Source organism: Cygnus atratus, chromosome 25, assembly GCF_013377495.2.
Source record: "Cygnus atratus isolate AKBS03 ecotype Queensland, Australia chromosome 25, CAtr_DNAZoo_HiC_assembly, whole genome shotgun sequence".
In the NCBI taxonomy this organism is placed as follows: Eukaryota; Metazoa; Chordata; class Aves; order Anseriformes; family Anatidae; genus Cygnus; species Cygnus atratus.
Window position 1 is genome coordinate 4,854,810 of NC_066386.1, and position 26,062 is coordinate 4,880,871.

At 41.4% G+C, this 26,062-nt stretch overlaps 1 protein-coding gene across 2 annotated transcripts; it reads right to left on the reverse strand.

Moving 5' to 3' along the window:
* Window positions 1-1,599: 1,599 nt before the first annotated feature.
* On the reverse strand, window positions 1,600-17,051 carry GOSR2 (golgi SNAP receptor complex member 2). 2 transcript variants are annotated; one of them, XM_035566959.1, is made up of 6 exons: window positions 16,920-17,051; window positions 14,697-14,761; window positions 11,842-11,950; window positions 10,575-10,707; window positions 7,534-7,674; window positions 1,600-4,834 (listed from the first exon to the last, which is right to left on the reverse strand). In XM_035566959.1, exons 1-6 carry the CDS (start codon window positions 16,946-16,948, stop codon window positions 4,673-4,675), a joined length of 639 nt encoding a protein of 212 aa, XP_035422852.1. In that variant the 5' UTR covers window positions 16,949-17,051; the 3' UTR covers window positions 1,600-4,672. The 2 variants fall into 2 exon arrangements, with proteins under 2 accessions (XP_035422852.1, XP_035422853.1); XM_035566960.2 differs by lacking the exon at window positions 7,534-7,674 and having other exon boundaries at window positions 16,920-17,043.
* Window positions 17,052-26,062: the final 9,011 nt, after the last annotated feature.

Genomic DNA, 26,062 nt, shown 5'->3' on the forward strand with positions numbered 1-26,062 from the left:
GGGGATCACAACAGCTAATTGTATTGGTGGCTAAAGTGAGCCTGACTGGGAACGAGTGGCAAAAGCACTCCATTGTGACTGGCCCAGAGGTTGCATGCATTCTTGGCATATACTATATTAGAAGAGGGTATTTCAAGGACCCAAAATGGCTTTTGGCATAGCTGTCTTGGAGATAGAGGACATTAAACAGTTGTCTACCTTGCCCAGCCTCTCAGAAGACCCTTCTGTTGTGGGGTTGCTGAGGGTTGAAGAACAGCAGGTGCCAATCGCTACCTCAGCTGTGCACCAGCAGCAATATTGCACTGACTGAGATTCCCTGATTCCTATCCATAAGCTGATTTGTTGACTGGAGAACCAAGGAGTGATCAGCAAGACTCACTCACCCTTTAATAGTCCCGTATGGCCAGTGCAAAAGTCTAATGGTGACGGTGGACTATCATGGCCTGAGTGGAGTGACAACACTGCTGTTTGCTGTGGTGCTGGACATTCTAGAACTTCAGTACTAATTAGAGTCAAAGGCAGCCAAGTGGTATGCCACCATCAATATCACTAATGCATTTTTCGTGACCCCTTTGGCAGCAACATGCAGGCCACAGTTTTCTTTCACTTGCAGGGGTGTCCAGTCCACCTGGAATTGACTGCCCCAGGGGTGGAAGCACAACCCTGCCGTTTGCCATGGACTGATCCAGACTGCAATGGAACAGGGGTAAGCTCCTGAACACTTGCAATACATTGATGGCATCATCATGTGGGGCAACACAGCAGAGGAAGCATTTCAGATAACAGAAGCGTCATTACATGCAGCAGTAAAAGCTGGGAGGGTAGGGGAGGAGAAGGGAAAGCTCCCATTATGAAGACATCTGTCCTGAACAACTAAGTGTATTGAGGCCTGGCTTCCCAACACATGGCCGAACATCACTTGCTGATAAATAATTGAGAATTGTTTTCTCTCTTTGCAGCCTTTGTTTTTTTTCCTCTTTTCAATTAAATTATCCTTATCAGATGAGCTATTTTCTTTCATATCATACTTTTTCTCCCCACCTCTTCTCTTGATGAGCAGGGAGTGAGAAAGCAGATGTAGTGGAGTTTAGCCATCCATCACAATGGAAGCACCACAGCCCTCCATATGTAGGACTTTTCTGGGTTGTTCCTGTGTGCTTCCTGTGACCTCAGCCCTCACTGAACAGGGCACCTGCCACCACAGTTCTGCCTGTGTGGGCAAACAGCCCCAGAGGCTGGAAGAGGAAACACCGTGACCCAGATACCTCCTGAAATACCCCTGCCCTATTCATGGCTGGTTCCTCTTGCTAGCAGTGCATTCATACAAGCCCTTATCTCTCACTAGTTTCAATGCCAATTTCAAATTGACTTTACAGCTCCATCCCTGAACACTTGAGTAACATTTATCCATTCCTCCTGAGCAGGTCACCCATTTGCACTTTCTGTGAACTTCTGTTTTACATCTGAGCTCAGGCATGGGTTCCCCATTCGACCAAGCCAACCTAGTACCTCACACCTGCCTGTGTCCAGAAGAAGGTATTTGTCCAGCTTAAGTAATCGGGCATCAAATGTTAGCCAAGATAAAAAAGAAAAACTTAATTCTGGTTGAAAAAAATCTTTATTTACATAACACAACAGATGAATCACATCATGTCCCACCCTTGTCCCCTTATGTATAAAATACTGGTTAAAAGTGTTTTGTTTTTTTTCCAGAGACTAGTTAGTTTCCACAATGCCCTCTCATGAGAGCATTCCATTCAACAGCTGGAACACTTGCTGTTCCACAGAAGTTCACAAGCAAACAGCTCCACTGAAAGAAGCAGTCTTAAGAAAGGAAACGTCAGAGACAGCAGCTGCAGCAGCAACATGTGACAAGCCACCAGGGTTTCAGCTCTGTCATTCCATGGTAGCACGGATGTTGATCCTACCTGTACTTTTACTGTGCCACACTAATGACAGAAGTTTTGAGGGTTTTACATTAGCCATCTGAGATGGCACAGGTGCTCTTGTAAGTCATTTTGGACTTAATATCTAGTACGAATTTGTTTGAAGTTACACATCATCAAATCCAGTCATCTAAGTGCTTCCCTTCCAGCCCACATCCCAACTCCAGATAGTGAATAGCAAGGACACTGCATACAACAGGGAAACTAGCCTACACAGGGAGACTCTAAAAGGACAAAAATAAACGGACAGAGAAACTTGAATAAAAATGTTAGTCTAGTCCCAAAAGAGAGAAAATCCAGTTCCATTCATTTTATTTTATGGCTCATACCACAAGCTGTAAAGAAGAAAAACTGACTAGAGTCCTTACCTTGGTATAAGACGATTCCTGCTACGCCAAGTCACAAATATATAAACTTTAAACAATAAAGTTGTGAAACCAAGGTGGAGTTGGATCAGGACAGAAGATTTGCCAGGGATCCTTTACAAGGTGCCCAATTGATCTAATAGAAAATGATTTAACAAGTGCATTCTGTGCTAAAATCTATCATGATGAATTTCAGATTTAAAATAAATTCAAGGTAAATTTAGATTAAAGATACAGTAAGACACATGATCTCTCATTACCAACTTTCTGATTCCTTAGTACTTGTGGCTGACATGCAAAGTGATTCTGTACGTGGTCTGCTAACATGTTTTCTTGAGAAAGTGCAGCAGATTGAGGAACACAAAGAGCTTTAAACACTTGGGAAACATCAAACACATTAAGAACAAAACGGCCAGCCAGAAGGTGTGCAGCACATAGGATATTCAACAACCACTGACACTTTTCTGCTTTCTTCTGCTGAACCCCCTGACAGGATTGTCTAGACACTGATGGCATCTTGGCCTCTTCCACTGTTGTGTCTGCAGGGCAGCAGCTAGTGCTCTGACTACTGACGTTTTACTTGCCCTGGATTCCAAATACGAAGCTGACTGGACAGTGACAGCTGATCAAACTGGGGAGTCTCATTCTGGGCTTTAAAGTTATGCCACAGCACATGGATCAGTCAATACTTTAAACATGCAAACGTAAACAAGCACTGCTGAAGCCTCTTTAACTTGTCCATATTAGCTGAAATTGGAGGAATGGTATTAATAACTGAAAAAAAAAACTGCAACAAGCTATGTAATTATAAAAGCAAAACTTACTGGAGCAAAGAAATGCAGGATTTGTAAACTGTTATTAATTAAAAGACCCATAACCATTCCAGACAGAAAAAAAAATGAACACCCAACAGAATGCCACATTATCTGAACGTGACACTGTCAGACATTTGGAAATGCTCCTGACTTGTACACAAAATGAGAATGTATCTGAAGGCTGACTGAAATGGATGATGCTTGAAATGGAAGGCTGTTTCAAACTTCACGATGGCCCTTCCAACAGAATCCCCAGTCTTCAGGGAAATGAGTACCACAGGAGGCATTTCTTAACTGTGTATGTTTAAATGGATAAATATCTACAGTCAAGAAGATACAAAATCTAAGCTATCATCTCTGTGAGATGATTTGTATGAGAATGTCCTTCACAGTAAATTCACAGGTAGAGAGAATAATGGAAATACCCTTCCCAAGGACAAGGGACATGTTTACCATCCCAAGGCACTAAGTTAAGGAAACTCTTCTGATGATCACACTGCTATTTTGAATGTTATAAAAAAAAAAAAAAAAAAAAAAAAAAGAGCCCATTCCAGCTCTATAAACACAAATATCACAAGTTTCAGTTTGAACACAGCAAGAACTTGCCTGCTTCACTGAATTCAAAAATACCAGCTATGGATCAGAAAACCCCAACCAACCACCTCAGATAATGAATACAATTCACCACAACACGATGTGCACTAGCACCAAAAATGCTCCCAGTTTTTTGGAGGTTGAATTTGGTATTGCCCAGTTTTTTGGAGGTTGAATTTGGTATTGTGTGCAGTGAGATGACACTCACTGATCTCCACCTGACTGGAAGCAGGGAGGAGTACAGCATTCAGCTTCCACTGGGAAGCAGCAGAACATAAAAAGATACCAAAACTTATTTCAAATAAGATGAGAAGCATTTCAGTCTTAACTGAAGATTGCTGGGTAAAACCGTATGGGTATACAAAAAACTAGCAGAGGTTATGACCATGCTTTTAGAGTTAAGACCCTTCCCCACAAGTCCTTTACCCTCCAAGCAGAAGAGTGCAGTTGCAAATGGGAACCCTTCACTTCCTCTTTTTGCACAATCTGTAGGAGCATGCCCACAAACAGTGCAGAATTCTCCAGTGGCATTTTTTCAACAGAAAATACACTCACGAGGATCATTTCTAGCTATCACAGGAAAGGCTCACTTCATCTTATGTTGTACCTTTGCATCCTCTTCTCCCCTATCTACCCAACACTCCTGACTTGCATAACAGCCAGGCAAAAATTTCACTTCTGCCTCCTACTTAACCAGATTCTTAAACTTACAGACAATAATATGAGAGTAGTAATGGCTAAGGATATTTTTATAGGGTCATTTTAAACTACAGTGTCTCCAAAGAAATCTGTCCTCCTATGTGCTTTCCACATGACATGTCTTGAGTGTGATTTGTAAACTCTGAAGTTCTCAGGAGGGGCTCATCCAAAGCAGCACTCAGAGGAAAGCACATTTTGGAGGGCAGTCCATTTTGCTCCAAAAGACGATATCCTCTGGCAATAGCTTAGTAGCTCATGTCAGATACTGCACGACGAGAAACATAATTACACAAGTCAAAATCATTCCCCCAATCATAAAATATTTATCTTGAAAGGCTCGCTTCTCAATCAGCCGCATTACAGTATTGGATAAGCCCAACATGTTGGCAACATCCAGGATCTTCTTGTGAGTACCCTAAGAATAAAAAGACAGCAAAGAAACAATTAACTCCATGGTATACTTCTTATTCTATAGAATATTTTATCATGGATGGCAAGTGATGAATTCTGAGGGAAATACTGAGGGATTCCTCAGTAAATGAAGGAACTTTCTATAAGTTCCTACAACTTCTTTGCCATATTGTTCCTACAATTTAAGAGAAGATAGCCATGGGACCCTGGAAATAAGTGGATTATTAGACTAATTCACACACGAGAACAAGAAAGAGGTAAAGGTACAAAGCAATGTGTCCAGACAGAAACATCACAGACAGCAGCTCAGAGAAATGAACTCCCTATGGAGGAATTAAGTCCTTCTGTTCCACTTCCAGACATACAGTCTAATAAGAGCTTGAAGCTCCAGACAACCTTTCTTGCAGAACTTCCCTCCTGCTGGTCCGAAGTACAGTTAATACCAAGAAGAGGTTCAAAAGGAAGTCCAGAAACTTGTAGTGTCAGCGGTCAAGTGCAATGAAAAGGCTGTAACAGTGTAATTAATGCAATTTCAAGAAATCCTTCAGGATAAAAGCAGTGAAAAGAGACCACTGGCTGGTATGCTGCATGTCCATATTTGTTTTGTTTCACTGCTGACGCAGCTGGTACTAAGAATGTCTGTGGATCCTCCCAGTTACCGTATCACCACTACTGTGTGTACCCAGTCACTACTGCAGCACTGCAGTAATACTCTTATTTCAAGGCAACGGTCAAAGTAAACCGCATGAAATACAGGCTCATAGATGTACGTTGGACACTGTTCGGAGATGGGTATCATCCTATCTGGGAGGAAGGTAGAAAACTCATGGCTGCAGAGTCCCAGCGGTACAGGTAGATGAAAAGCACCATTCTAGATAAGCTAGACAAACAAGTGACATACAGATGTGCATTCAGAGATGCTGCACTCAGCACCACAGCTCAGCCCACCTCACAGCACGCAATTAGCTGAAGCATGCCTCAGAGAAACACTGGGCAGAACCAACTTCCATCATACCTTGCAAAAAGATGGGCGCTGCCAGAAAGAAGCCTTATCACCATGGTGAGGATAAATGGACCTAGTCTTTCAAACTGACTTTCAGGTCCCAATGCTTAACAGAAAACCCTGCTTCAGAAGGCTGTGAGACCTTCAGGGATGTTACTTTTTCAAGAGAGCATTCAAAACCCTGAATCCTCTTCTGGCACTAATAACCCATCCTTCCCTGCCTTTTCTTCCATGTCTGCTTCATGAGAAGGTAACAGAACCTCTCTTTGTTTCCACTAGTCCTATGGCTAGACCACTCAGCTACAACCTATATCAGGAATGAATGCTTAACAACCACAGTAAGTTTTTCTACTGACTGCTTTTGTGTAAGAAGAAACATATATTCACTAGGTCAGTGAACAAATAATCTTAACCTTAGCTATCCTTCATCTCAGAGAAGAAAGACCTCGGCTTCAAACTCTGCTATAATGCATCAGTGTAACACTCATGGATGCAAGGACTCATCACCTGAGTATGGAGTAGAAAAGGGGCTACATTTATAATTGCCGTTATACTCTGCAGATTTTTGAGAACACCAGCTAGCCTAGACCTCTGTAATCAAGAAAGGAAGTACCCAGCCTGTAAACTGCAACGGACATTAGGATTAAAGGAAACACCTTGCAACTGTCACCAGTAACCCTTACGAAACGTGTACCATAGGTACTAGAATTTGTTCCAGCAAAATGCCTATGCACTTTCAGGGCAAGATCTGTATGTGTCTACAGTTCAGCTATCTGTATGTAAGCTGGCTAGACTGCCTTTAAAGCCAGTGGTACATTAGTCTACACAATCCATGGAATATGAGGTGTGATTCATCTGACCACGTGTAGGAATTTATGAATATCTGTATAGAAATTTAGCAATTAAAAATGCCTAAATCCTCTGACAGCTACATCCCAAAGCAGCAAAATCACAAAACAGGTAGCAATAGTTATCCCCATCTTAAGATGAGCATAACAGAGATAGGAATTTCCCTTTTCAGAGATCTAGCTTCCCCACCCCAAACACACACTTCTTATTAAAAAGCTCAACTTAGTAGCATGGTTTAGCGGTGGACTTTAGTACTAGGTTAAAGGTTTGGACTAGATGATCTTGGAGGTCTTTTCCTATCTCAATGATTCTATGATTCTCTTTTTGTACCTTTGAACTCTTAACTCAAAATTTAACACCATCTTGAACAGTCTTTAAATTAAAAGACAAACATTCGTTATCTTTAACAGTAATTTGGGAAGATATATATTATTTAGATACATTAGACTTGAGTATTATCTCCATTACTGAACTTAAACATAAGTACTTTATGTGAGCTTTGTGGTTGCTCTCAGTGATATTTACCTGTACCAACATCTTATCTGTGAGCTAGCCATTGCTTTCTTCGTTTGGAAGAAAAACAAACAAATCAAAAAAACACGGAACAGAACAAAATAAAACACAACATTTAGCACTCCAGATACTGACTATTGTGCAGACGAAGACTGCTAGCCTACCAGGACATAAAAAAAAAGAGCTTAAATATGTTCCTAGTAAAATGACAAAATATAAAGATTTTAGGCTTAGCTAAATCAGAGTTTAGGCCTTTACCATACTTATTTCTTCTACTTAGCCTGGTCATCTTAAATGCAGAAATGTGGGGTCTTTTTGGTAAAAAATGATGCCCCCACCTTTAATGTCACTCTCTGGTCCCTCAGCCCCTGAAGGATGTTGGTCCCACTGCCAATAAGATCATCCATGCCACGATGGGCATTCTGCAGGGATTCATTAAACTGTAATGTTTCGTCGATCGGTATGGTGGTGTCAGAGTCCTGTAGGGGAAATGCAGGGTCTTGGTTACCTTGCCTACTCACTCATACTCATAGATCCAGAAAGAGAACATACAGAAACAAACACCCCTTGACAGGACTAGTGGGATTATGGTTTTTTTTGGTTTTGTTTTTTTTTTTTTAAATAGGGATGTTAAAACAATATTAATATTTCAGTGAACAAAGTAATTTAGAGAAGCCTATAGGAAGCAAGTCAAAAGGCAGAGTTGATCAGCTATTCAACTGCAATTAGATTTCAGGAGCTAAAAGGTCAGATTAAAAATTGAGAATTTTCATAATCTATGACATAGGTAGGAAAGAGTATTACAGTAGAGAAGATCAAAACTATCACAAGGGATTAAACAAGGAAGTCACGTGATCGCTGTAAGCAAAAGATTTTTGAAAGACAATAGCACATTTATAATGACAAAAGGCTTGCAAAACACGTCTGGGAGATGACATTCTATAAACTTGTATTAACAAGGTGCAAATTTCTGATAGGGAGGGCAAACAGACATAAGAACCTAGTTCCCTGAAAGTCTCACTCACTCACCACCCAAGGCCTTATCTAAATAATAATTATAATTAAAAAAAAAATCCAGAAAAGATGCGTTAGTGCAACTAGAAACTATAAATTTTGAAATGGAAATAACTCGGTAAAATTCTCTAACCTGGGTCACATAAGAGGTCAGAGGATGTCATCACTTTTCAAAAGGTTTCCAGTTTCATCTTCTCTGACACTACTCCACTGAGAGAGTCAAGGTAATAGTTCACAACTCCCACATTGTTTTGTGAACAGTAATCATTATATTGGTTAGAGCTAAGTGTGGAAACACTGGCTTACCTGCTTCCACGTACTCAAGAGTGGCGAGAACTACTAAAATGCATAATTCACATATTGGGCAGAAGGTGCTTAATACCTGTCAGCTGTAGGTTACTTGCGTGTAACAATATCAAATTTGCCCTGAGCAGTCTCTGGTGATTATTGTAGAAAAATTTTTAATATGGGAATCACATGTACAATCCAGTGTTAGATGTCTGACTGCCTAGATGGATATTCTGCTTACATAGTGTGAAAGAATGAAGAATAAAGGACAGAGCTATTCCCAGTTAGATGGTCAAAGATACTAGATGAAGAAGGCTATCGACGGTGTACACAACTCTTTGATCAAAAGTCAATACAGCACAAAGGTTGAAAAAATTCTTGTCTTACAAGAGTCTGCACAGCAACAGCACTTGGATTTGCATCTGAATGGCTATTCTTTCAGATATTTATTAAACTTCAAATCAGAAGGGATTCTGTTTCCTATGCAAGGAATTTGCAGTTGGTTTTCTTTTATACGCAAGGCAGCAAGAAAACTATCAAAGTAGATCTTTGTTCACAGAAACACAGAATGTGTTGGAAGGGACGTTAAAGATCACTTAGGTCCAACCCCCTGCCACAGGCAGGGAAGGACACCTTCCTCTAGAGCAGATTGTTCAAAGCCCCATCCAACCTGGCCTTGTACCCCCTCAGAGGGACACTAGATGGCAGCATATTTTTCATTTGCTATAAGTGGTTTTCTCCAGAATTCTTCAAGGGAAGGCTTTAAAGACAACATTTATCTTCGAATTAAACAAAACATTCAGAACACTGTTACAGCTTTCAAGAGCTGTTATGTACAGTACCGTGATTTATTCAGAATGCTTACACACTCACCTGACACTCCTATTTAATAAAATAGGGTAGTATATAAATAGCTGTGTAAACTTCTAATGTAAACAGGTAGGCCAGTAACTCACAAATCACCATTTGCCTATTAAAGGGACAATATACTTTAGAAGTTATGTTTTTGTAATGATAAGTTAAAAAAAAATACAAAATAATCACACACCTTAATTACATCTTGAGACACCTTTCAACATGTTCAGGAATAAAAAATAGTTTGTCATGTATTTTGTGTTTGCAAGACTGCTACTCCTCTTCAAAACTGTTCTATTTACTCATGCATTTTCTTCCTGGACAAGCTTTCCTATAAGAAAATTTCTTCCCATTTGCAGAACACCACAGCTTTTGAAAACAAATCAGGTTTCAAGTTCCAGTGGTCATTTCAAGACTTGTTTATAATTTTGAAATAGCCAACAAAATGCTAGACATCATTTATGGTGGACTTTGAGAAGTGCAGTGAACTTTCAAAATCTCAAGAAAATATAGCCATTCACATTGCATTTTTCCTTGCCCTAACAGTGAAAGACAGCACAGAAAGCAAACAGTAAGATAAAAAAGACATGCTTTTAAGTCACAGAAAAGCAAAGAATGAAAGAAAACCTACATTATTCAGAGCAAAATTTATCTGGGAATTTGCCGGGGGAGACAGCAATGGAAGAACTCAGAATGATCAAGAACAGGTTGAAACACATACCTGTCATTAAAAACTTTTGAATCATTTATAGTTAAAATGGAAGATTTCTTTCCCAGCTACACAATTTATATTTGGACAAATGAAAACTTGCTAGCATCTAACAGCAGGGTGCATAAAAGCCACTGATAAACATAACCATTTTCCAGACATTTTTTAAGTCCTGGGATTTGACAAAGACTTTTGACACAAATCCAATTAAAATGTATTCTTTGTTACCTACCTCATTCAACTTTTTGAAACTGCTATACAAAGTCAGGTAGAGCTGCACTGGATAAAACTGGAGCAGCAATCTCGAGTCTTTCACTACTGCCTCTTTTTTGACCAAGTTTTCCTCATGAAAGAGTTGTACTTTTTCAACACGTATTATTACTCTTTTCTATCTTTATTCCACTTACACCATCACACAGCAGCAATCTAATAGTCAAGCCTAGCTCTTGCTCGAAACTTCTCTGAAAGGTGAAGGGCTCTAAAACAGAGAAATCTAAAATAAAGAATATTTACATTAGTAGTGAATGTACGTGCTAGTAACTCTTCTCGCTGTCGTTCCTGCTGCTCCCGGATGTAACGGCGATGTTGAAAGTTCCTCAGAGCTGTCTGTAGATGCTGAACATCATACTTCAGCTGGTCAACTCGGCTAGACAGGATCAACAATAGGAAGACATTCCCAGGGATAAAATACCAATCTTTTGTGGTGTTTTTAATGAACAACGGAGCATTATAAATTAACAGGGACAAATAGTAAGAATGATGGATTCTACTCATCTAAAAGATAAAGGACATTCAATGTTATGCTTACATCCCATACTTAGATCATTTGTGCCTCATTTTACTACTAAAGAGGTGATTATTTAATTGCAAGCTAAAGATAGAATGTGAAGCAGAATTCTTGAGCTATCTTGTACATTCTATCCCATGACTAGTCTCTTCAGAGAGATTATATATATATATATATATATATATATATTTTCTTCATTTAACACAGATTTGGAAAGACAGTAGGATTTGAACAGTTTCTACTTTATGACCTATTCACACAAAAGATTAGGTTTTCAAGTTTCATTAGTTTACATCACGTTCTTAAGGCTGAGTTTTTACAAAATGTACCTAAAAGCCAATTGGCAATAGAGGACATCTCCATTAGGCTAAAATAAATCATGTCCTGTATGAGTCCCAACTCTACTGTTTCTGATTCAATAACTACAAAGAAAGCATAGATGACTGTTTCAGATAGTGACCTTTATAATATAGGTGACATGAAATCCACCCTATCTATGAAGGCATTGGGACTAAAAATTAATAGCAGAGTCACAGAACAATTTAGAATGGAAAGTTCTCTGATGGTCTCTGGTTTAAGCTGCTCAAACCAGTGCTATTTTTTGAAACCTTATTTTAGTCACCAACAGCTAGGAAAAGTTTTCAGAAAAAATTACAACTACTGAAGTAATTTTACTCCTTACCTCCACAAATACCATTAAAAGCAAAAGAATTTCAACTCAGTATGTCATTTAAGCATCAAAGTGCTGTATTTTGCTAAGCAGCAAAGTACTCATCTCGGAACAGAGCCATGAATCCAGCTCAATCGCCAGTCTGCAGGTAAATGCAGGAAAAAGATTTTGCCCCTGTGCCTCAGTTCTGTTACAGTTGAGCAGAGATTTAAGTTGTAATGTGAAAAGGTTCAACTCACATGAAAAGGAAAAGGGCTACAATAAATTTAATGAAAATAACTACAAAGACTACACCATTATCAAAGCAAAGAAGGTGAACTTACAGTTTAGCATTTTGTCGCTTATTGGGAGGTTCTTTACTAGACAGGATTTCCAGACGTTCCAAGTTGCTGAATATATTGTCTATTCTTGCTTGAATCTCATTTTCTACTACTGCAAGGGAACAAAAATATGTTTTGATTTGAATTAAAGAACTGCAAATTGAGTGAAGGCAAAAGTACAACAGCATTCAAACTAGTATTTAAAAACTGAAAGACACAAATTCTTGCTGGATGGAAACAAACAAACTAACAAACCAGATGAACTAAGAACTGTACAAATCATGAAGAGCCACTTCTTCAACTGGCTAGTTTGAGACTCTTGCTTTTTCCGCCCTCCTCTGAGAAGGGAACAGGGAAAGCCTTTGCTCCTTCAAGATTCATGAATTTCTTTCCCTATCTGCTCTATATAATAGGACTTAAAAGTTCCACATTTCCCTCTGCAGCCCCTTCCTGTTTTCCCAGGTCTTGCTCATAAAAGCTAATAGCCAAGATGATTCTCACAACAATGGCAATTTAAACTTCTGAAAACTGTTAACGAAGAGTTCCATTATCCACACCTATAGCATGGGAGGTTGACAAAGCAACCAGATGAAGTAAGTGTTGATGGGAATTGGCAGACCAGACAAACAGTTCGGAAAAGCATGCCCAGGGTTGGGGAGCCCTTACAGGTGGGAAAACAAAACATATAATATCTGCCTCTGTGATCATCTACTTTGCTATTGCTTCTGATAATGTGTGTGTAGAAACAGCAGAGAGACGAGATCAAAATGCAAACTCAAGTACTTGTACTTTAATGAGGTGGGAAGCACATACAACTAGGAGGAAAAAAAAGGATTTATATGCTTTCAGTTACTGTCACTGTACAGCAAAGCCTGGTAAAAGTCACTAACCCCTTCCTCAATCGACAACCACATATTCTAACTGTGTCACAATCCAGCATTTCACAACTTGAACTGCACAGGGAGACCTTTAATCATCTGTCATTATTGTGCTTAAAGAAAGTGAGCTTGCAAGGCTGAAGGTACGCACCCTCCAGAGCACATCCACAGAATGATTATTAGAGGACAGTGAAGCACCATCATGTCTGTGCAGTCATGAAGACAAGTCTCGGACCACCATGGCCAGTCTTAGAATAATCAACAAATTCTTTGCAATTTGATCTCACACAATCAAAGAGTAGCCAACTCATATACATAAACACAGATCAATCAAATCATGCTAATTCATTTCTCCATCATTTAGTACAGCTAAACTTCACAGAAGAGCAGCCAGAACAGCAGATAGACAATTACATCACCATTAGCTAGTCCAAACAACAGTGTTACTTTCTTGGTCGTCGTATGTTTTTTCTGAGCAAGAAGGGATTATTTGCCCAAAGCTGGAAAAGAAAAGCTGCAACTGAAACTTTGATTTCCTGACACTTTTTCCTGACCTTCCAACTAAAGCTAGTTCTTTTTTCCCATAAATTCTTGACTACACAATAATATCTAGAGCACATATCTGTATTTTTATATATAAAATAGTATGTTCATTTATTGACTATATAAGATGGTACATAATCCCATCTCTCGCTTCAAGTAGCAGAGGCAAGACAGCAAGTTATGCTAATTTTCAAGGGGCTCCAAAATCACATTTAGTAATCAGCAGTCAAGGAAGTCGTCTGACATTGTACTAGATGTACAGGTAGCAACAACCATCATAGAAAATAGAACCAGTAGGGAACTGGTTCTATTTTCTATGATGGTTGTTGCTACCTGTACACCTAGTTGTTGTACCTGTACAACAAGTTGTTGTTTTTTGATAGGAAAAGTTATCACAGCCTTTTCTACAGTGAAGTCATGTTTCACGAATACAGTTAGGGTAACAGAAGTCAGTCGACCTGTGGATAAATGTATCTAGTATGCCTTCACTTCAAAAGTTTTTGATCAGGCCCATTACCAACTAGTTTTACGGGAATTCAGACTTCAAATGTGTATCCAAAATGTATTTGCCAATTCTGCACTAGGGTGAAAAATCTTGCCACAATAAATCATATTATTTTATGACAGTCATTTTATTAACACAAGGTTATAGTCCAAACTTACTGAGGCAATTTCAGACCTAGTTGTTCCACATATTTCTCATAAGCAAATGGAATTACGGGTTCTCTGGACTTGATGCAAGTCTCTACAGGACTCTCATGCAAGCAGGAGCCATTAGAATCATCCTGCTTAAATTCCGGCACATCAAACGACAGTCTTTTCCCCAGAAACTGGACTAAGAATCTTTTTGGGAAGTTTGCCAATTACTGGGTGCTTGAGGAACAGTGAAACAACAGGACAGATATCCAGTGATATTTTTCAACTTCTGAGCTTCTAACAAACTAGCTTGGTGATGTCTGAATTTGCAATTCTGCCAACATCTGTGTGTTATATTACACCTCCCTATATGCATCAATTTGATCACTTTGATTCTTTTAATCTGTTTATAACGTATGTCTCCACGGCATACTCTGACAATGCATCAAAATCTCACAGCACCAAAAAATATCTGACATTCCCAGTTCAAGACGCTTGTAGAAACATTTACAGCAAACACCACTTCTCAATTCAAGAACTACCTACCATAGGAAGCTGACTGGAAGTAAATTTTTGTTCAGTCTTTTCCACTCTGTCCTACAAGACATCACCTTAATCAAGTCAAATGGTAAAATAATTTTAATGCATTCCACATCAGCAATTTGTCTCACCTGTTGATCATAGTAACTGAAAAGCCAAATTCACATAATGATTGTAAATATAATGATAAAGCATACGAGGTTGAAGGTTCAGGTTACATCAGCATTGGAGTGGGACTTTTCCCTCTAATTACCTACTTACAGTGTACTGACTGTTTGTCTGAAGTTTCCAGACGTCCCATGTAAGATTGGACTTCATGGACTTGTCTATCAAAAGACAAATAAAGAAAAAGAAGTCAGTTAACATCCATAAAATGAAAAACAATTTTTCAATATCTTAACCTTCAGCTTCTCTTAAAAGTACCTTTCAGAACATAATAAGAATCAGATACATGGTATTCAGTGCAGACAGCCCATCATTAAACATATAAAAAACCCACAAATCTTCAGTTTGAAGACAGCTGTGCTTCCAATTAATATGCATCTACAAAGTAACTTTCAGTGTTAAAATAAAAATCAAGGTGAAACGGATTTTTTTTTCTTCAATGACTTCCAATCCAGTTCTAGCTCCCTTCTTGTATTATAACCTGAATTGAGGTTCTCTCTCATGTCACACACCTGGTATGCTCAATGTCATTTAAGATCTACCTACCCCAAGACAACCATGGAGGTATCAGATTCGCAGTAGGAACTCAATAAGTATAGCAGAGGAAAGGTCTGACTGGTAGAAGAGCTGGTACAAAGGAGACCTTAATAACAGGTCTGCAGTGAAATACTACCTAAATACTCCACTAAAGTGGCGAAGAGACACCACACCTTTACGGCACTGAAGAAACAGGTAGTACGCATGTTCAGCACAAGCTTTGTCACCTCCTTGTCACAAAGAAAATAATGGTACAGGCAAAGGATCAGGGAAGGACTATAAAGATTATGAAAAGTACTGAACAGCTTTAATACAATAGAGTTGTTCAGTCTGGACTGCAGATAATAGCAGGGAGACATTCTTGAGCACAAACGGCACAGGGGAAGGTGAAGCAGGAATGACTTTCACCATCTCTTACGATACATGAATCACAGAGGCATCGAAATAAAGTAGAAAGCTTAAAATAGACGAGAAGGAATTCCTGATGTTGCACAAGCAGTGCCAGAAGTAAATAAATAAATAAATAATAAAAACACATTGATAGTTGTTAAATTCATGTGTTTCAAAAAAAAAAAAGCCTCAAATTTCTGGGAAGCCAGGACAATATTCAGTGAAAATATTCACTCTTAAGTTACTTTTTTTTTTTTTTTTTTAATAACACTGTGCCACTAACCAGGTAACTCCAACTTTTACAGTACTTATGACATGTTCAGTTAACTAGAGAACCAATTCAATATCCAGTATCTTGCATCCCATACTTGTTCGATAGTTTTCTTTTCAATCAGTTTCTCTAGGATGCCTCAGACATCTTGAGACTCACACTGCTTTTAAAATGCCTGTTTAGAAATCCATGCGTAGGAGCAAAATCAGATCACAGGCAACCAGCCTAGGAAAAGATACTTCATATTTACCAGGACTTTTCCAATGGAAGATAATACAGTAAGTCTGGGAAAAGGTGGAAAAAGAGTTTACAAATTGAGATTACCTTCAGACTGACAATAAACTACAATAAAAAGCAGAGCTCAAGAGCTACAATCAGAGCAAGGCAATATGGAAACTGGAACAAGGCAAAAGCATTCCCCTTATCAACAACAGTTATATCAAGGGCTTGCATTTCTGAATCGACAGCAGGATTTCCAGCTCTTCCCTATATCATTATTTAATGAAACCCATTAACAGAAATACTAGGCTGGAATATTTGGATTAACTCCCTCCTTTGGCCTCTTTCCCATGAGTTATTTCCACCACACTGACAGGCTTTCTGCCTTATTTGTGGTTTGCATTTTTCCTACCACTTAAACCTCACCAGATTACCCTCATCTCCAAAACCGTTTCATATCTCACTGACACGTTTCCTGAGAGGGTTTAAATGCTGCCCCCGGCCTTCACCAAAGCCCACTGCCATAAAAACCCTAGCAAACGAGTGTGCGTTAAATTCACGCGCATGTAGTAAAACAGAATCACTTTTTTTTTCAGTGAACACTTGTAATCCCACACTTTAAAACCTGACGCCAGTAACTCCTGCCTTGACTCGGGCCTGACGTGGCTAAAGGCACGCCGGGACTTTGGACCCGGTCAGCCTGGAAGACCCGGGTTTGCTTCGCCCTGAGACCGAGAAACGACACAGCTCCCCTCAGCCCCTCGGGGGGTCCCGGCCGCTACCGCCCCCTCCCCGCTGCCATCCAGGCGGCCTCGGCCGCTCCAAAACGCAGCCCGGCCCGGCCCCCGCCTCATGGCGGCGAGGCCGCCACGGGCGCCCTCCGCAGCGCCGCACGCACGAACTTGTTGGTCTGGTGGTAGAGTGCCTCCATGGCACGACTCGGCCCGGCACGGCTCGGCTCGGCTCGGCACGGCCCAGTCCTCTCCGCTCCGCCGCCCACGTCGCATCCGGCTCCGCCACCCTCGGCTTCCGCCGGCCGTGGCCCCGTCAGGAGCCCGGGCTGCCGCCAGGGGGAGCCGCGAGCCCGCGGCCCCGTCCCCGGGGCCGGGGCCGGGGACAGGGACAGGGACAGGAACCGGACCCCAGCGCCGCGCCCCGAGGGCCGCGGCCGCCATCCGTGTCCCCGCACGGCCCCAGCACCGCTCCGCCGGCCCGGCCAGGCTTTCCCCTTCGTTACTCGGCTGCAGCAGCCTCTTCGCCCCATCCCTGCCTTCCAGGGTGCTTCGCCAGTCCTCTCCCATAAACCCTTCCCTCGCCCGTTCCCCGATGCCTTTCTCTCAGCTATGCCGAGGCTGCTGCCTCCCCTCAGGGTTTGGCCTCCAGCCATGCTCACCAGAATGAGCAGGGGTCGGAGGAAAGCCCTGTCCTTCCTCTTTCACCCTGCGTGGGGCCCGGGGCCATCTTCCTCACATCAGGGCGGCTGCCCAGGAGCTATCTCTGCATGGGGCATATCTTTGCCCCGGGTGTGTAGAGGCCATTTGGTGTTGATCCTGCCCTTCACCTTCCTCTTCACCTCTTCTACCTCTTCACCTGCCCTCCTAACTAGCACCCTGTCTCTCCCCTTACATGCCGATCTCTTCCATTGCTGCTCTTCTACTTCCTGACAGGATCTCACCTTCCACCACTAAGTCTCCTGTGAGCCCGGCTAAGCTGGATGAATTGTAACTGTTCTTAATGCCCTCAGTGTATTTTTTTGTGCACTAATTTATCCACATAAGTTTTCAAGCCATAAAAATTTTTAGAATATTCAGTATCTTGCACCAAGGAGTTCCTTATCTTAACCTCATGTTCTGTAACAAAATGGTTCTATTTCTTTGTTGTGAATCAGCCACATGCTAGTTTCCTTTGGTGATCTAATTTTTGTATTGGGATAAACAGTGGGCTATTGTTCCCTGCTCTCTTTTCCCACACCAGTCCTCACTTGCAACTATCTTCACATCCCCACAGCGTGGTCTTTTTCCAGCTCAAGACTGCCAGGAGAAAGGGATCACCTAACTAAACATGGCTGTCCAAAGTGTGGGTACGCACACTGTGAAGTAGTTATTTCAGATGCCTGTAACAGACGGTGAAGGTGTTGTCAGCTAAGATGGCTGTCTTCTGTGATATGAACTGCATTCACTAAATCTCTAGAAGTCTAGGTGACCAGTTCAAACGGAAATGCAAATAAGCAGATACCTACAAGAAAGTAAGATGAATCCTGCATGTAGGCATCCCTTCTAAAATAGCTGTTCCAGCTCTTTGATCATAATGACCATCTTCTAGCTATATAGCTGTCCTAGCTAGTCTTCTGTTCTATTTCCAGTAATTTCTGATTTCCAGTATTCTGCTTGTTTTGGGGACTACTACATGTAGCACTGATCAGACATTTTCATAGATCTGCTTACTCTGACTCCAAATACTTGTTCATGAGTGGTCATGGAGAGCTCAGGACTGCCATTGTGCAAATAGGTTTGTTTTCTTAGGAATCCCATTTTTCCACTTACACTCAGACACACTAAATACCTTGCACTGTGTTATCAGCCATTCATTTTGTAACAGCAGGTTTCTCCATAGGTTTTTTCAGGGCTGTCAGCTTAGTCCTTGCTCTGGGGTTGTATGAAAAACTGTTTTCAGTTATCTCATTTGTACATAGTTTCTTAATTGTTTTGACAAGATAGTCAACCACAACCCCTTCTTATATGTGCTGGACTACAAAAACTAACGTGCTTTTACAGTAGTAGCCTGCTGAGTCTCAAGAACTCCTTCAACCTTTTAACTTTATGGAAGAAATAGTGGGAAGATGTATTATCCAAAAAAGGTAGATAAGTAGGTAGATATGGGGCAGCTTGTCTTGGGCCGCAGAAGAGTAGAAATGCTGATACAAAAATTGATGGATTAAAAAACTAAAGTTAGGACTATAATTTGCTATTGTCAGTGTACTTCAGTGGAAAATAATTCTTGTCCGGAAACACGACTTCATGCTAGTAAGACTGAGCTTGATTGGAAATCACAGAATCATAGAATGGCTGAGGTTGGAAGGGACCTCTGAAGATCATCTGGTCCAACCCCCCCTGCTGAGCAGGATCACCTAAAGCACATTGCGCAGGATGGCATCCAGGCAGGTTTTGAGTATCTCCAGAGAAGGAGACTCCACAACCTCTTTGACCCCAATCAGTCCCTCATTGAAAGATATTTCATAAAACATTCAAATTAATAGCACGAGATCAATAATTTAAAGATTAGCAACATGCAGTATCAGTAAAGTGTTAGTTTATTTGAGAACTGACTAGATGACAAATCTCCAAAACCGCTTTCAGCGGGATTCTGTTACAAAAATTGGGATTTTTGAAGACTCAGTTTTCATTCTGATAAGAATATGAAAGTCACAGATGAATAGCAGGAAGGCAACCTGTTATGGTTAAGCAGCTGGAGGGCAAGAGGGGGACTTCAACCCACTTGGGCTTTAATTTAATTATATTTAATTAAATAATAATTTAATTATGCAGTTCAGTGCTCCCCCTTTGAACTGGTGCTAGTGAGATTCTAGAGTCTAGAAACCTGGAGTAATTGAACAGTGTAAAATCAGAACAAAACAAAAAGTTTGCTTTCAATTTAGCTTTCTAAATTGTTTCACTTTGGATTCAGATGAACACCACTACCAGCACAAGGAAGGCAATGGATGTATGCAGCTTGAGGAAGGATTGTACAGCTGGAATGCTTCAGCCATGTCAGTAACTCATAATTTTAACTTCTTACTCAGTAGCGAATCATCCGTCTTTGGTTTTCCCTCTTCTGAGAGTCAAGAGATCTCAGCACTACTTGCATAAAGCAGCAAAACAGTTTTCCTAACAGGAGCAGGCCCTGCCCTCACAGACCAGGCAAGTAGGGTAGTCAGCTCTACTCTACTATTTCTTCCGTCTGTTAACTTTGTCTTTTTATGTTCATTCCTGAGGCTATTAAATCTCCCTGATGGTGGGCTAATGCTACACTTTTCTGGATTTATGCTTGAAACTTTCTTGGACCATCCTGCCCTGCCATGCAGCCAGCCAGGTGTTTGGCAAAAGATTAACCCCTGCATTTCTAATAGTAACTCAAGCCACAGAAATAACATCAGTCCAAGAATAAAGTGTATCCATAAAAGCATTAACTACAGCAGTAACAAATTCAGTTCTTGTTCTTTGCTCTCTTTTATCTGAGTCATTATAACCTGTTTTCAAACACTGTCTGCAAATAGAAACTTTGAATGAAAGTAGATGCTGGGACTTCCCTGCTGGCCAAGACTTTGAGAAGTATCACAGGAGTTTTGATGAAGTGGCAAGCACTGAAATGCTTTTGAATGAATTTCTGTTCTTTTCTGAAGAACTTGATTTCTGCCAGGAAAAAAAAATGCTGCAACCAAACGTCTGTTCTTGTTATACTTCAAGTCCTTCCAGGAGGAGTCCTTCAGCAAATTGGCTCATTTAGACACAACAGCCAGAAGCACGGAGAGTAAAAAAGGGTTTTGTTCAAGGAAAGCCTCTGTATTGTAAACAGGATAAAAGGGGATGGAAAGAGTAACTTATCACTGTCTAATGTGTCCCCAGGTCATTCCCATGTAGCACCTACTGGGAAAAAGGATTTCATATTCACTGCTCACTCTGAAACTCCCAGCCAACTATGGGGATTTTCTCTATCAAACAATTTACAAACATTATGTGCATTCAGCAATGGAGTTCAAACACCCATTGGTGCACTCTCTCTTAGCCTCTGTTTGGCTTGTAGTTTAAAGCCTTGCGGCACCAAAGGAAAGATGGATCCTTGTACAGCCTCCTTTGTTCTGCCTATAGCAGTCTGTTTTCCCCTCACAGCTATGGGAGTTCTCTTTCTGAAGGAAAGACCCTTATGTTTTGCTTAAAACCAGACCCTAATAATAGGTCTGTCTCTTTTTCTAAGCATGATTCCCTATATGTGTAGAAACTCTTTCCTTCCCCCTCCTCTCTCCCTCCCTCCCTCTCTCTCTCAGGCACACAGACACAGTATTCCCCAGCTCTTTGCATGCTTTCTTGATACTAATAACTGTGGCTTTAAAAACAAAGGAGTGCTGAACCTGAGGGCATGCTGCAGGAGCAAGACATTTAGATGAATTCTTGATGGAGACTCCTCACTTAGTCCAGCTGCAGGCCATGGGGTCTGCATGTCCGAACTTTGACAGACTCTCTGACATAAGCCAGACCTCACAGCACGCCTCACAGCATTTCAAGACTGTGGAAATGGAGAAAAAGAGAGGGAAGACATGACAAGAATGTCGGAGACTCATCTATCAAATTTCTTGAACTGTTGGGTGATATGCTGGTCTCAGATCTTCCTGAGCAGCAAACTTTTTAAAGACACATTGCACTTCCTTCTATCTTTCCAAATTAATAATATTTAAGCACTAATTCTATCTCAGTCAGTTTTGAGACCGATCCATGACCAGAAGAGCCTGCATTCAGGATATATACAGCTTTGCCATCATGCAAGAGACATCATCGGGTTTCAGAAAGGAGAGAGGTGGGGAGAGTTGTGGTCTGTGCACTAAGAATATTGCAGGTCAAGACCAGGCAGAGATGAACCGTGGCTGCTGTGAAAGACCTGTGACCACACAACATGGCAGGAAGCCACAGATGCTTAGATCATCATTCCCTTGTTCATAAACATACCTGGTAAAGGGATATGGCAAGGTTTTGGAGGTCAGGCCTAAGGAAAAAGAACTTGTGCAACATCTCTACCACGTCACTAGTTCCCTCCCTTCTACAGTGATGCCAGGAAAATATGATAGTATGAAATAAAAAAAGTCACCCAAGGGTAAGAAACACTATAGCATCTCCTAGTATTAAGGATCTTTGAGTCACAAAGGGCTGGAGGTTCAGAGAATATCCAGGGCAAGCATATTTGCCTCATTCTTTAATTCTGTCCTGGGTGTCAGACACAGATCATTGCTGGAGGTGAAATACTGACCTAGATGGGTTTGTGGTACATACAGTACATTGAATATCTTTGGTATCTCCATGCCTCCATTACAGTAGAATGTGTTATATTGTTATAATAATGATTAAACATGACTCAGTTATCCATGCAGGAATGAGTTCCCTGTGCCTTCTCCCTGCTGATCACCTGTGTGACCATTTCAATGAAATTCCGAAAACAGGAACAGAAGAACCTCCTCCAACAAAGCCAAGGAAGCAGATAGGGCAAGAAACAATGTTGCCTTATCCAGCCAATGAACAAATGAATTATAATCCTGCCAAGAGATGTACCACTTTGTGTTAATTTGCCCAGCGCCAGGAACCTGTAACAAGCCTCAAATGCCTTCTACTGACATGGCATTCCCCCTATAATCCCAAAGAGCTTCCTCAGAATTCAGAATGGCAATCTCTGGATTCAAGTTTTAGAAGCTCTAGCTTCGAAAACATGAACTAGTTACTGGACAGCCCTGATTGATATATAAATGGATTAGGAAGGAGTCTGTTTCAGCACCAATGTAGTCCTAAACTCTATGTATAATTTAACACTTACATAGGAAAATTTTAAAATAGGTGAGCAAAACCATTATCCTGTTTTTCGTTTGTTTGTTTGTTTTTTCTGGGGTCAGCTACCTGACAGTCAATCTCTCTGAAGTGGGTCAGGTTAAGAATGCGATCAGAATTAGACAAAATTATCAACTTATTTGGGAAATGTGAGGCACAGATCTTTTATGTACTACTCCTTTTCGATGTATAAATACCCATGTGCCAGGTCAAATTTTGGCAAACCAAACTAGATAACTATACTGCTTTTTTCATTTGTTTCATAGGTTACTTCTGAACTGATTTCCAAGTCTTAGATTCAGTCTGGCTCATGCTCACATTTTGTTGATATGGGGGATCTCAAAATTTAAAAACTATAAAAATTGTTTTAATCCACATTTCATAAACTGGGTAATCAACGCATAAAGAGACGGGCATGCCAGACTTCCCCTCCCTGCTTCTCACATGCTGGACTGTGTGCTCCAGGGGCTGTGACATGTTTGTTGTTAAAACAGCTTGACACAGAGAGCTGCACCCCAGGAGCTGCATGCATCCGCGGGATAGGTGTATTCTTCTGCCAGCCAGGCTGGAGTCCCCCCAAGAGGGACAGCTGGGTTATCTGTAAGGGTGAGGGGAGCGTGGGGAGAGTCCTCTAAATAATGTAATAGAGGAGTTTTCCTAAAACCTCCAGTAGTCTGGGCAAAACCTTACCAAGTCTTTTGCTATTAACAAAGGCCAGAAGAAAGTGTGAGGACTGACACAATTTTCAGTTCAGTAACTTCTATTCCAAAGAGTCCATTGTAGCCATCCTCACTGGGAGTTGCTCAGATAGAGTGTAAGGTGCAATAGTGTGGTGTTTTTCAGCCCATTTTCCAGTGCCCAAGTAAGACTAATGCTCTAGAGGCACTCAGGAGGCTCCCAGGTGTTCCTTATATGTAGTCCAAAACATGTAGACTGCTACACCAAATGTGGCATTTAGGAATGGCATTCAAACAGACTGTGTAACACAACCAGTGGTCTGTCTCTTCAGGAGGTTTTCTTTCTATGAAGCCCACACTCATCATCCAATGTATTGAGCTCTATAGAAAATGTGGCCCTAAAGCTGACTTTCCTGGTGCTTCTGTAGACTTTCTCCTTCGGGGGTTTAATTTTGCCATCTTCTCAAAAGATGGTTTTGGTTAATATATATTATATAAATCTCTCTTTGGAACTGAAAAGTTCTCACATATTTCTGAAAAGGCAAGAAAAGCAGGCTGTATTGCATTGGCTTTTATATTCTTGAAGCGAGGCACACCTCAAAGGCTGAGAAGTATTGTTTGCATCAGTTTGGTTCAGCCTCCTTGACAGCAGGAGTGGACCAGGTGCTGATGCAGGCAGCTGCAGCTGTCTCCTTGGAAGTGAGGTAACCCCACTGGTGCAGAGGCATTTAGCTGCTTGCCTGGATGTCTACAGGGAGAGGGAAGGTGCCACAGCAAGAGCTGTTAGACAGACTATTGCATCACTGTGTTGGAGATCTTATCTCCAGTGATTAGCTTGGCCCTGTTGTACTGCTCTGTTCACTACCCTGAGCTATCTGTCAGTTTGCTACTTCTATTTCAAATTCAAAGAAGGCCTTGTTTTTCCTAGAGCTTATCTTCCTTTCCTGACCAGACTAGCTCATCTAATTGCAAAAAAGTCTACCTCCAGCAGCCAGCCTTGGCTGGCTTGTAATCTCTTATGTTACTGTTCAGTCTTCTTCCAGGTTCAGTTGCACTTGCCTGCTCCAGTCATTGATTGCACTGGCAATAGGATTATATTTGCCACAGCACAAGGCAGGTTTATTTAACAACAAATGAGGTCTGCAAAATTACATCTACCAGTCTCCGCTGTTTAAATAAAATGGTTTTAACTTACTGCTCCTTCAAGTTTTCCAACACTGCTGGGGTGATCCAAGCGTCATGGTATAACTAGGTGCAGCACCTGGGTGGCATATACTGGGACAAAAGCACCAAGATTCATTACAGTCTTCAAGTGATTTGGGATTGTTCATGTTGGGAGGAATACATAATCCCATTAGACACTGGTAAACTAATGTCTCATGAAACTAACCAGGGGTGTTCACTTCCCTGATTATGCTGATCATGGCCAGGAGAGCTCTGCAGAACCACAGACTATTTCTTTCCTCAAAACACTTCTTAGGAAGTGGGGATGCCCTTATCTAGACACTGTCCCAGAGTGGGAAGTTGCTTGCTGGAGTTAAGTGCTGGGCTAGAACTTGGTCAGCAGCATCCTTACCTGGCTGACACTCACATTCTCCTGCCCCTCAGCAAGGAGGTTTCAGCCCTGTGGGTGCCACTGCATGTAAGAGAGAGAAGAACAAACAGGGCAAACACAAGGGCAAGAGAAAGCCTTTGAGAGGGGAAGCCAGGACCATGAGCTCTGTGAGCAGCCAGGGATCAGTGACTGTGGGTTTCGGTGGAGTTTTCCAGCTGCTGGCAAGAAGCTGTCAGCTGGGTGTTCTCTGTGCAGGACAGGATGGGCTGTGCTCTGGAGATCTGGTTAAGGCCTGTCCACAGTGGGTGGGAAATGCTCATCAAAAGGAAGGAGATGGTGACTGCGCAAGTTGACCAGAGCACAGGAGCACATTTCTGCAGTGTGCGAGCCTGTTCACCTGTGTTCTTGCTGCCAGTGTCAACATAGGGTTCTGTACAGCAGCACTTTGCCTTCTTTCATCATTACACCACCCACAGATATCAAAGTGCTATCAGTTTCTTTGTGGGAGAGTTTGAGGCAAAAGAATAAGACCCAAGTTGTCTAATAAGAAAACTGAGGGAAGTCTAGAGCACAGCCCTCTTGTCCCTGCTGCTCTGGCCACTGATCCTCACTGTTATCTCCTGCTCTCATTACTAAGGTGCCAGCTTGACCTGGCACCCTGAACCGGGATACTTTGCCCACTTGCAGACTGGGCAGGAGCCACTCTGCAGCTCCTCCCAGAGAGCTCAAGGTGCAGCAGTGCCTCAGGGCACTCAGTAAATGAATGAAAAACAGAGTCAGAACTGATTAGGGAGCTCAGGTTTTGGCTCGGACTCTCCAGAGCCTCCAAGGCATTGCAGAGGCTCAGAACCTCATTACTTCTATAAAGTGGATTCAGTAATTAGCTCAGGTCAAAAGTTTAAGGCTTGGAGACTGCTACTGGAGAAATGGTCCCTCCTGGACATTAGAAACAAAACTGCAGAAAACAGCAGTATCTGGCATTAAGGCAAAATACTTAATTAAGTAGCCTGTTGATAGGACTGCCTTTCTGTATAGTCTTACTGGACACTGATTCTTGCAGCGATGTCCCCTCAGAAGGAAATGCATCACATTGGAGAAGTAGACGGGATATTGCCACAAGTATTTGTGAACCTAGGAGTTATGAATCCAGGTGTACCTAGTCCAAAATCCTATAACAAGCAGAACAAAGTTTTTCAGACAAAGCTGCAAGTACCTGTTACAGGCTGTAT